This window comes from Procambarus clarkii, chromosome 38 (assembly GCF_040958095.1).
Source record: "Procambarus clarkii isolate CNS0578487 chromosome 38, FALCON_Pclarkii_2.0, whole genome shotgun sequence".
In the NCBI taxonomy this organism is placed as follows: domain Eukaryota; kingdom Metazoa; phylum Arthropoda; class Malacostraca; order Decapoda; family Cambaridae; genus Procambarus; species Procambarus clarkii.
Genome location: NC_091187.1, coordinates 8,168,780 through 8,182,090, shown reverse-complemented (window position 1 = coordinate 8,182,090; position 13,311 = coordinate 8,168,780). Strand labels below are relative to the sequence as shown.

The 13,311-nt window shown below is 36.6% G+C and overlaps 1 protein-coding gene across 1 annotated transcript in view; it reads left to right on the top strand.

Annotated features, from left to right (window-relative positions):
• The window catches only part of LOC123750129 (uncharacterized), a 175,886-nt gene extending 167,133 nt beyond the window's left edge, over positions 1–8,753 (top strand). Inside the window, exons 6-7 of the mRNA XM_069337469.1 lie at positions 1,812–1,934; positions 8,493–8,753. Coding sequence (XP_069193570.1) covers positions 1,812–1,934; positions 8,493–8,713 — 344 coding nt within the window. The 3' untranslated portion in view covers positions 8,714–8,753. The remainder of the gene's footprint in view (positions 1–1,811; positions 1,935–8,492) is intronic.
• The last annotated feature ends 4,558 nt before the right edge of the window (positions 8,754–13,311 follow it).

Sequence of the window (13,311 nt, the reverse complement as noted above, 5' to 3'; positions counted from 1 at the left end):
GAGTCGCTTTGCCAGTCTGTACGTGGGTGTGGGTATCTGGCTAATGATTGGCCGAAGTGGGTTTCCAGGCTTGTGCGTCTTGACATTTCCATACGCATATCCAGGTTTATATTCCCCAATGTTCTAATCAGTTGTGTATTTGTGAAGTCTTTGAAAATGTAATAAGTTTTACGAAACGCGCCCGTGTCGCGTCAGACTAGAAATAAAAATGAATTTTGGAGAAGTGATTTTTGATTTACCTCCAACAGTGAAGCGTAATGTACGAAAGATTGAGAAAATTCGTGTTAGAATTATTAATCTTACTTTTTCGGTCATATATAATAATATATATATATATATATATATATATATATATATATATATATATATATATATATATATATATATATATTTATATATATATATATATATATATATATATATATATATATATGTATATTGTATATATATATATGTATATATGTATATATATATATGTATATATGTATATATATATATATATATATATATATATATATATATATATATATATATATATATATACATATATGTATATGAATATATATATATATATATATATATATATATATATATATATATATATATATATATATATATATATATATATAAAATCCAACCTGAAGTTCATGCCTTCTTTACCCAACAAAGTCTCATCCGTTTATCAAAGAATTTTTAAATATATTTTCATATATTGATTTATTGGGGTTCTATTACATGGCCAGGAAGAATTTCAGATCCGGATTAACATTAAGAAATATTTTTTTGTACATTTATATAGAACAATTCCTTTAGTATTTTACCATCCATGTATTTAAAAGCAATTCTGAAGTTAGAAAGTGTAGCATAGGCTCCTCGCACAACATTCTTTATGTGGTCCTCAGGTGATACTTTTCTATCTAGAACCATCCCTAGATCTCTTTTTTTTATCAGAATTTTTTAAGGATTTCTCACATAATTTATAGGTTGTGTGGGGTCTATGTTCTCCTATTCCACATTCCATAACATGACATTTATTCACATTAAATTCCATTTGCCAAGTGGTGCTCCATACACTTATTTTCTCCAGGTCATCTTGAAGGGCATGCCAATCATCTAAGTTTCTTGTTCTTCCTATTATCTTAGCATCATCAGCAAACATGTTCATATAATTCTGTATTTCATCTGGTAGATTGTTTATGTAGACAATGAACATCTTCGGTGCAAGATCTGAGCCCTGTGGTACTCCACTTGTAACATTTCTCCAGTCTGATACATTGCCTCTGATTACTGCCCTCATTTTCCTATAAGTCAGAAAAGTTTTCATCCATGTTAGAAGCTTACCTGTCACCCCTCCAATATTTTCCAGTTTCCGGAACAACCTCTTTATGTGGAACTCTATCAAAAGCATTTTTTAGGTCCAGATAGATGCAGTCAACCCAACCATCTCTTTCCTGTAAAATCTCTGTTGTTCGATCATAGAAACTGAGTAAATTCGATACACCGGATCTTCTAGTTCAAAAACCATACTGTCTGTCTGATGTTATATCATTTCTCCCCCAGTGTTCTACCCATTTAGTTTTTGTTATTTTTTCCAATATTTTGACTATTACACTTGTCAATGATACAGGTCTATAATTGAGTGGGTCTTCTCTGCTGTCACTTTTGTAGATTTGAAGTATTGTGTTTGTGTGTGTAGCATGTGCATTAATTCAAGTAGAGTGGCTGTGTGTTATCTGTAGCTGCAGCTGTAGAGAAACACAATTTTTGTTTAATGAGGATATATATTTTATTCAGGTTTTCCTTATTTTCAGTTCACATTCAGGAAAATCAAAATAGGAAGATCAGGAAAGCGAAAGACAAGAATGTAGAGCAAGAGGATAAGTCCTTGAAAAAAATGAAGAAACACCGACTTTCTCAAGATACAACTGTGACAGGTAATCAAAACTCATTCTTCGATTTCTAAGCAAAACTTGTACTCACCTAGTTGTGTTTGCAGGGGTTGAGGATTGGCTCTATGGTCCCGTGTTTCAACTGTCAATCAACTGGTGTATATATTCTTGGGCCATTCCTCCAGTTTGTCCAGTTTTAGTTATAAATTTTAAAGATTTAAAAATTGTAAAGTAATATAAACTTAATGGTAATTTAAGTAATGAAAATTTATTGGAACTTCAAGTAAAAATGAACTAGAATAATTAATAACAATGGATGACCAATAAAAGTCAAAAAGCAATTATGACATCTATAAAATGAATAGCTTACTTACTATAATATAATAAGTACACTATAGTTTAATATTAAAGTTACACTAAAACACTAAAACAAAATGTGGTAGATTAAATTGAGATACACTCAGGTACACTGGATGATAAAGTTTATACTAGAGGACACAGGCAAAGCCAGTGTACTGTGGAACAAGGAAGTAAAAAAAGAAAAAAAAAGAGACAATAATAAAGAAGACCCATTTTTTTTTAAGTTAAAACCTTTTGGAAGGAAAGGCAGAGCTAAAGTACACATTGGTAGTTAAATGAGGTTATAATTTGAACTCTGGTTATTCAGCAGCTATCCCACAGTCATTCAGGAGAATTGAGGTGAGCTTCAGTTGTTATAAAATAGGTTTTTCCAGTGTCAGTCCCCCTAGCTATAATTGTATTGTCTCCCACAAAACAATGTTTAATTACAGGGGAATTTTTCCAGAAACCCCGCAGTTTAAATAAGAGATTTTGTCTGAACCTGGTCAGACATTTATTCACATAAACATTTGATTTACTAGAGACTGCAGATTTGAAAAGGTCTGACATGCGGAAGCAGCTATCTAGTTTAACTCAAATTCTCCTGTTATTTATACCCTCCTGTTGATTTGATACCCACTCTCTAAGCTGATTTGATGTCACTAGTTTTGATTGAATATTTTGATCATATCTTGGATATTTTGATCTTTGGGGAATATATTTCAATATTTGGATCATACCTTGGATCATTTGGTCTTGGGGGAAAGACCATCATGCATTCATTCATTAATTCATGATGGTCTTGGGAGAAGTTTGTGAATGAATGAATGGAGGTTTTGGGGAGGCTTCAAGTGTGCTTTTTGGACCTGGCGAGTCTTTGGTTCCTGTCCCATCTCAAGAATATCTGATCATATATTCAAAGCTCTTTTTGTTATTTGGCAGTCTACCAGCTGTCAACTATTTGTTGTGATGTGTTTTGTTAATATATATTTTGTTTAGAATATACTGTATGGAAACCAGGGATACAAATATTGTATAGCTACAAATATATAAAAAAAAATTTAAATATATAGTACTTGTTATATATTCTCAAATAATTATTATATAAGTGTGCAATGAATTGATGTGTGCTGTATTTGCAGAGCATCAAATCATGTAGATGGTAGGGCAAGTACCTTGAGGTGCTCCGGGGCTTAGCGTCCCCGCGGCTCGGTCGTCGACCAGGCCTCCTGGTTGCTGGACTGATCAACCAGGCTGTTGGATGCGGCTGCTCGCAGCCTGATGTATGAGTCACAGCCTGGTTGATCAGGTATCCTTTGGAGGTGCTTATCCAGTTCTCTTGAACACTCTGAGGGGTTTGCCAGTTATGCCCCTTATGTGTAGCGGAAGCGTGTTGAACAGTCTCAGGCCTCTGATGTTGATAGAGTTCTCTCTCAGAGTACCTGTTGCACTTCTGCTTTTCAATGGGGGTATTCTGCACATCCTGCCATGTTTTCTGGTCTTATGTGATGTTATTTCTGTGTGCAGGTTTGGGACCAGCCCCTCTAATATTTTCCACGTGTAAATTATTATGTATCTCTCCCGCCTGCGCTCAAGGGAGTACAGATTTAGGCTCTTTAGTCGGTCCCAATAGTTTAGATGTGTTACTTTTTTTACTGAGTAATAATTTTTACTGATGGTTTACTGAGTGGATTCTAGCAGTAAAGATTCTCTGCACGCTCTTCAGGTCAGCAATTTCTCCATCTTTAAAAGGGGCTGTCATTGTGCAGCAGTACTCCACTCTAGAGAGCACAAGCATTTTGAAAAGTATCATCATCGGTATAGGATCTCTAGTGTGAAAAGTTCTTGTTATCCAACCTGTCATTTTTCTTGCAGTTGTGACGGCTACTTTATTATGTTCTTTAAAGGTAAAGTCTTCAGACATGAGTACACCCAGATCCTTGACATTGCCTTTTCGTTCTATGTTATGATTTGCCCGAGTTTTTTACGTGGTTGCTGTTTTTATATTTTCATTTTGTCCATAGCGCATGAGCTGGAACTAATCTTCGTTAAACACCATATTATTTTCTGTAGCCCATAGAAAGACCTGATCTACATCTGATTGGAGGTTTGCTGTGTCCTCTATGTTGCCTACTCTCATGAAGATCCTAGTGTCATCTGCAAAGGATGATACAGTGCTATAGGTTGTGTTCTTGTCTATGTCCGATATGAGGATGAGAAAAAGTACTGGAGCAAGCACAGTACCCTGGGGGACTGAGCTCTTCACGGTTGATGGGCTGGATTTTATTTTGTTGACTATTACACATTGTGTTCTGTTAGTCATGAAATTGTAGATACATCTACCTATTTTTCCGGTAATTCCTTTTGAACGCATTTTATGTGCAATAACACCATGGTCATTTATCAAAAGCTTTTGCGAAATCTTTGTAAATTACATCAGCATTTTGTTTGTCTTCCATAGCATCTAATGCCATATCATAGTGGTCCAGCAACTGCGACAGGCAAGAGCGCCCTGTTCTGAAACCATGTTGTCCGGGGTTATGCAGATGCTGTGATTCCATGTATTTTGTGATCTTACTTCTTAGCACTCTCAAAATTTTTTATGATGTGCGATGTTAGTGCTATCGGTCTAATTTTTTGCCTCTGCCTTATTTCCTCCTTTATGAATTGGTGCTATCTCTGCTGTTTTTAGTATATCAGGGATAACGCCAGTATCTAGGCTTTGTCTCCACATAATGTGGAGGGCCTGTGATAGTGGTTTTTTACAGTTCTTGATGAATATGGAGTTCCAAGAATCCGGGCCTGGTGCAGAGTGCATAGGCATACTGTTTATGGCTTCTTCAAAATCCAGTGGGGATAGGGTGACGTCTGATATATGATTTGATGTTGGTATCATATACATGAAAAACTCATTTTGGTTAGAAATCTTTAGTGCGTTTAATGACTCGCAGAAAACAGTCGTATTGCTTCCTCAGTAGCTCGCTCATTTCTTTGTTGTCATCGGTGAAAGTTCCATCTCCCTTTCGCAGGGGCCCGATACTAGATGTGGTTTTTGATCTTGATTTTGCATAGGAGAAAAAATATTTCGGATTCCTCTCTATTTCACTGATGGTCTTTTGCTCTCTTTGCCTCTCCTGGGTTTTGTATGATTCTTGTAGCTTGAGTTCAATTGTTTCTATTTCTCTACATAACCTTCTTCGCCGTTCTTGAGATAGGGTGCGACTCTCAAGTTGTTCCGCGATTCGCTTTCTTTGCCTATATAGGGAACGACGTTCTCGTTCCAATCTGCATCTCTTCCTCTTTTTTCTTAGGGGTATGCGGTTTAAACATATTTTTAGTGCTACTGAGCTTATTTTTTCCAGGCACTGGTTCAGATATGCATTTTCTAGCTGTTCTTCCCAGTTTATTTCTGTGCAGTCCTTGTTTATTTGCTCCCAGTTTATCTGTTTATTATTGAAGTTGAATTTGCTGAAATCTCCTCCACCAGGAATCTGGACTGGTTTTGAAGGTCTATTTCCCATGGTTGTCATAACTTCAATTAAGTTGTGATCTGAGTAACAGGTATTTGTAATCATTATGTTTCTGATTAATTCATCATTATTAGTGAAAATGAGGTCCAGCGTGTTCTCCTTCCTAGTTGCTTCTACTATTTGCTTGTTTAAGGCAAACCTGTCGCACATCCGTAGCAGGTCATTTGCATGTGCCTGTTCATTTAGGCTACTTCCTGGTATTCTTTCTGATATTACTGTATTAGCCAGGTGCTTCCATTTCAGGTGCCGTAGGTTGAAGTCCCCAAGCAGGATGATGTTCGGAGCTGGATTTGTGAGGTTTTCCAAGCAGTGTTCTATTTTCATTAGTTGGTCTTTAAACTGCTGAGGGTTTGCCTCCGGTGACTTATATACAAGGACAATAAGTACATTTAGGATCTCTATTTTGATTATCAGCACTTCCACCATATCATTTGAGGTGTTTAGCAGCTCAGTACAGATGAGTGTGTCTTTGATGTAGAGGCTGACCCCACCCTGAAGCCGGTGTTTCCTATCACATATGAAAAGATTGTACTCTGAGATCCATATTTCACCATCATGGTAGTCCTTTGTGTGGGTTTCTGTTAGGGCTGCAAACACTGCATTTGCCTCATGAAGGAGACCATCTATAAAGTGAACTTTGTTGGATTTGCGTGTTTTTATGCCCTGGATGTTGGCAAATATAAATGATGTTATCGTGTTAGTGAAAGTGCTGGATGCCTTACTTCGTGATAATATCTGAGGCTCTGGTAAGGAGGCCACTGTGTTTGCGTCCTCTCTAGCATTTGATCGAGTTGGTGGTAGAGTCTGGTCATTTTTAGCCATTCTCCTCCTCCTCCTCCTCTTGCTAAAAAAAATTATCCCGGTCGATGGAGTAGTGGGTGTTTTCATAGTGGCAGTGTTGCTACCACGTGTCGCACTCTTAATTTGTTTTGTTCACTTGTTAGATTGCATTACTTGCATTTTCCCACTAGTTATCTTACAGTAGAGGTAATTACCTAAGTGTAGTTACAGGATGAGAGCTACGCTCGTGGTGTCCCGTCTTCCCAGCACTCTTTGTCATATAACGCTTTGAAACTACTGACGGTCTTGGCCTCCTCCACCTAACTTGTTCCAACCGTCTACCACTCTGTTTGCGAAAGTGAATTTTTCTTATATTTCTTCGGCATCTGTGTTTAGCTAGTTTATATCTATGACCTCTTGTTCTTAACATTCCAGGTCTCAAGAAATCTTCCCTATCCATTTTATCAATTCCTGTTACTATTTTGTATGTAGTGATCATATCACCTCTTTTTTCTGTCTTCTAGTTTTGGCATATTTAATGCCTCTAACCTCTCCTCGTAGCTCTTGCCCTTCAGTTATGGGAGCCACTTAGTAGCATGTCTTTGCACCTTTTCCAGTTTGTTGATGTGCTTCTTAAGATATGGGCACCACACAACTGCTGCATATTCTAGCTTTGGCCTAACAAAGGTCGTGAACAATTTCTTTAGTATATCGCCATCCATGTATTTAAAAGCAATTCTGAAGTTAGAAAGCGTGGCATAGGCTCCTTGCACAATATTCTTTATGTGGTCCTCAGGTGATAGTTTTCTATCTAGAACCACCCCTAGATCGCTTTCTTTATCAGAATTCTTTAAAGATTTCTCACATAATATATAGGTTGTGTGGGGTCTATGTTCTCCTATTCCACATTCCATAACATGGCATTTATTAACATTAAATTCCATTTGCCAAGTGGCGCTCCAAGTACTTATTTTGTCCAGGTCTTCTTGAAGGGCATGACAATCATCTAAGTTTCTTATCCTTCCTATTATCTTAGCATCATAAGCAAACATGTTCATATAATTCTGTATACCAACTAGTAGATCATTTATGTAGACAATAAACATCACTGGTGCAAGAACTGAACCCTGTGGTACTCCACTTGTGACATTTCTCCAGTCCGATACATTGCCTCTGATCACAGCCCTCATTTTTCTATCAGTCAGAAAATTTTTCATCCATGTTAGAAGCGTACCTGTCACTCCTCCAATATTTTCCAGTTTCCAGAACAACCTCTTATGTGGAACTCTGTCTAGTGTCTGTGTCTAGTTTGGTGTCTAGAGGTGTCTAGTTTCTGTGTCTGGGCACTAGTTACCTGAGTACATTACACCTGCTTGATGGGGTTCTGGGAGTTCTTCTACTTCCCAAGCCCGGCCCAAGGCAAGGCTCAAATTGTGAGTGTTTTGTCCACCAGGCTGTTGCTTAGAGCGGCCCGCAGGACCACATACCCACCACAGCTCGGCTGATCTGGAACTTCTCTTAGAAAACAGTCCAGTTTTCTCTTGAAGATGTCCACGGTTGTTCCGTCAATATTTCTTAGTCGCTGGGAGGACGTTGAACAACCGCGGACCTCTGATGTTTATACAGTGCTCTGATTGTGCCTATGGCACCTCTACACTATTTGGAAGAATATACACACACAGTGGGTACTGGGGTGGGCCTACCTCCAAATGGCCCCTTGGTAAAAGTAAACCAATTTTAACTCAAATAATCTATGCTAGGATTCTCAAATAATCTATGCTAGGATTCTTGTGGCACCACAATTGCCCTTCTTGGTCTCTGTCTACCGATTGTTGTAATGCCTGGTGGCCTCTGTCTACAGACTACTATGGTTCCAAATTTCTGTGATTTTGGTGTTTTGTTTTTTGCAAGAAATATATATTTATTATATATGTTATGTTTTCCACATTTTCAGCACATCAGTGTCTACTTACTGCTGAAGCAAGTACCTTCATCAGGGTTCCCAAAGATCATATCTTAGAAGGGTCGAAGACGTCCATTATTTTGAAGCCATCAAATAGAAAAGAAGAAAGAAATAATTTGAAGATAGTCAAGAAGGAAGATGAATCTGTTGGAAAAGGGCAAGTCATGATGGTTCAGAAAAAAATAACGCACTATTTGTCTGATAGCAGATAATAAACTATTTTTTGATAATGTAATTGAGTCAGAGGTGACTCCCATCAATCTTACTTCCTTTACAGAAAAATAAATATAAACAAAATATTATTTATGTAAAATATGATTTATTTTTGTAATAAAATCAATAAACTTGATGTAATTAAGTCAGAGGTGACTCCCATCAATCTTACTTCCTTTACAGAACAATATAATTTCTAAGAAAAAATTCCTAAGTATTTTTGTAACATATATGATATATTTTTTTAATAAAATCAATAAACTTATGTTTAAAGTCAGTAGTCCATATATTAATTTATCAATCCATCCTTGTGCAGTATGTGCAGTACCACAGCCTGGGTGTGGTACTGCACATACTGCACATGTGTGCTTCTCTCAGAAGTTCCTGTTGCACCTCTGCTTTTCAACGGGGGTATTCTGCACATCCTGTCATACCTTCATGTTTCATGTGATGTTATTTACGTGTGCAGGTTATTTCTGTGTGATGGTTGTAATTTCAGATTTTTGTTGATTAATTTGGAGTAGGGGTAATTAAGGGTGGTGGGTCCCCAAGCACAGTTATATATATATATATATATATATATATATATATATATATATATACATATATATATATATATATATATATATATATATATATATATATATATATATATATATTATATATAAGTATACTTTGGTAGCAGTCTTTCCTTTAGACATATATTAATAAATAAGACCGGAAAAGTAAGATTAATAATTCTAACACGAATTTTCTCAATATTTCTTATGTTTCTTTTCACTGTTGATAGTAACTGAAAAATCAATTCTCCAAAATTCATTTTTATTTCTAGTCTCACGCGATACTTGAACGCGTTTTGTAATAACTTATTACATTTTCAAAGAATTTTAGTTTACACACACACAACTATAACCTGCAAACACTAAACAGAGTTCTTACTTATGCTATGATTTAAACAGCTTTCATTTTATACCCGCATATCACCTCACCCAAAATGACGAGGTCGTGCGATGACGATGACGACGAGTTCGTGGGAGGAGGAAAGGAAGGCTGGTAGAGCAATTTGGGAGGCTGTGCGGACACTAAGGCCGCTGAGTCTTACAGGAAGGGTTGCTTGCTCCCACTGAGAGTCGTCCAATGGCAGGTTAAGGACTTTCACCTGCATGGACCTCAGAAGGGCGTCATACACATTTAACTTAGGGCTGCTGTAGGATGGAGAACATCTCAGAAAGTAGGTCAACTTAGGCAGAGACAGGCATCTTGTGAGGAGAAAGAGAGCATCATGGGCATCAATCTTGTCAATCCTGTCCAGCATTCTCTTTAGATCAGTGATTTTTGCATCCAGGACCTCCTCGATTTCTCGTGGGCCAAGGGGGCACCCAAGAGAGTGCAGTCCGGTGGCTCGACAACGAGAATTTCTGGAAGAGCATTTTGTATTTGCCCAGTGATGTCTGGGTTGCGGGAGATTATTTCACATTTGGACGCATTGAGAATGAGGCCTAAGGCTGCTTCCTGCTCCTGGATTTTCCTTATATCCTCCAAAATGGTTTCCGGGGTTCCAGCGAGAGTGCCATCATCCAGGTACCAGATGTTTAGCTCGCTTGTCAGACTATCAGTGACCTCTTTGATAGCTAGGCAGAAAAGGAGGGGGGCTAAGGGGTCACCTTGTTGGACACCTTCACAGGAGTTTATTTCATGCTCCTATCTATATACAGTATATATATATATATATATATATATATATATATATATATATATATATATATATATATATATATATATATATATATATATATATATATATATATATATATATATATATCGTACCTAGTAGCCAGAACGCACTTCTCTGCCTACTATACAAGGCACGATTTGCCTAATAAGCCAAGTTTTCATGAATTAATTGTTTTTCGACTACCTAACCTACCTAACCTAACCTAACCTAACTTTTTCGGCTACCTAACCTAACCTAACCTATAAAGATAGGTTAGGTAGGGTTGGTTAGGTTCGGTCATATATCTACGTTAATTTTAACTCCAATAAAAAAAGATTGACCTTTTACGTAATGAAATGGGTAGCTTTATCATTTCATAAGAAAAAAATTTGAGAAAATATATTAATTCAGGAAAACTTGGCTTATTAGGCAAATCGGGCCTTGCATAGTAGGCTGAGAAGTGTGTTCTGGCTACTAGGTACGACATATATATATATATATATATATATATATATATATATATATATATATATATATATATATATATATATATATATATATATATATATATATATATATTTATTTATATATATTTATATATGCAAACAAGCCTGAATGGTCCCCAGGACTATATACAACTGAAAACTCACACCCCAGAAGTGACTCGAACCCATACTGCCAGGAGCAACGCAACTGGTATGTACAGGGACGCCTTAATCCGCTTGACCATCACGACCGGACAAAAGGAAGTGATAGCCGAAGCTATTTGAACCACTTCCCCGCCGGCACTCGGATGGTAATCTTGGGCATAGCATTTTATCAAATCACCTCATTCTTTGGGGCACACGTGTATATAGTCCTGGGGACCATTCAGGCTTGTTTGCATTTGTGTTCCTCACGTGTGCCCCAAAGAATGAGGTGATTTGATAAAATGCTATGCCCAAGATTACCATCCGAGTGCCGGCGGGGAAGTGGTTCAAATAGCTTCGGCTATCACTTCCTTTTGTCCGGTCGTGATGGTCAAGCGGATTAAGGCGTCCCTGTACATACCAGTTGCGTTGCTCCTGGCAGTATGGGTTCGAGTCACTTCTGGGGTGTGAGTTTTCAGTTATATTTATATATATATATATATATATATATATATATATATATATATATATATATATATATATATATATATATATATATATATATTTATATATATATTTCTATATGTCGTACCTAGTAGCCAGAACGTACTTCTCAGCCTACCATGCAAGGCCCGATTTGCCTAATAAGCCAAGTTTTCATGAATTAATTGTTTTTCGACAACCTAACCTACCTAACCTAACCTAACATTTTCGGCTACCTAACCTAACCTATAAAGATAGGTTAGGTAGGGTTGGTTAGGTTCGGTCATATATCTGCGTTAATTTTAACTCCAATAAAAAAAATTTACCTCATACATAATGAAATGGGTAGCTTTATCATTTCATAAGAAAAAAATTAGAGAAAAGATATTAATTCAGGAAAATTTGGCTTATTAGGCAAATCGGGCCTTGCATAGTAGGCTGAGGAGTGCGTTCTGGCTACTAGGTACGACATATATATATTTATATATATATATTTATATATATATGTTTATATAAATATATATTTATATATATATATATATATATATTATATATATATATATATATATATATATTTATATATATATATATATATATATATATATATATATATATATATATATATATATATATATATATATATATATATATATATATATATAATTTTTTATTAAACCTAAAAGGGGTACCACCTCTTGTGCAAGTGTAGGGACACAGCCACGGAGAAGAAAATAAAGAGTACTCAGAGAAGACCTTGTGGATCCTCACTGAACACTTTCATCTTGTCTACCACCCTATTCTTTTAGTATGTGTGTAACTTTATTTTAATATTTCATTACACAAAAAGGGTTACAACATTGGTTACATGCTTTGTACAAGGCTACTCATCACAGGTTCTAGAGTTCCTGCAGCTCTTCAGATGGCAGGCTGGAGCCATGGATGCAGTGAGCATTTCCTCTCTGGATCGCCACACTAAGGTGCTGAAAGTGGAGCAATGGGTCAAAATTGTAGTGGTGATCAAGATCTCTAGATTAAGAGGCCAATACTGTCACCATGGTGACACTGTTGGGCGCAGCGCCACTCATCCTGTGACTGGACTCACCAATACTGTGCATCCCAATACTGTCACTATGAATATAGTGACAGTATTGGGCAGTGCCACTCATCATGTGAGTGGACACACCACCATAGGAGCTTGCCAATAGGAAGCAAACCCTTCATCGTTCATCCTGTCACTTGTACCCAGACACAGCTGGGACTTTCTTAACTGTCTCAAGTGAACAGCTTTGCAAACAAAAAAATTAACATTCGTCAACCTTTAAAATTGTACGTTATCTTGCGGGTGCAAAATGGGGAAATATTTTAAGAACAGTATGTATATGTGACAACCACATTTGTCCTGATAATTTTTTTCAAGCTGGAGTTTAAAAGTTCTTGAGAATTTTAGCATTTACGATTTCTTTGGGTAGGCGGTTTCAATGGGGTTCTTAACCCTATGTATTCAAAAGCATCTGCTGTTACTCCTACATTGTGGCTTGTTGAGCTTGAAACCTTTGCTCTTTGTTCGTGTTCGTGTTACATCTGACCTTTTGAAGAAATTGAATGAATCAATATCCTCCAAATTGTTCAGTATTTTAAAGGTTTCGCTCTATTACTCTCTCATTTGCATATCTCTAAGCATATAGATTAGATTTAGATTTAGATTAGATTTTCAATTCAGGTAAAGGTACATACAATGCAGATGAGTTACAAAGGGAAAGACAAGGGCTAG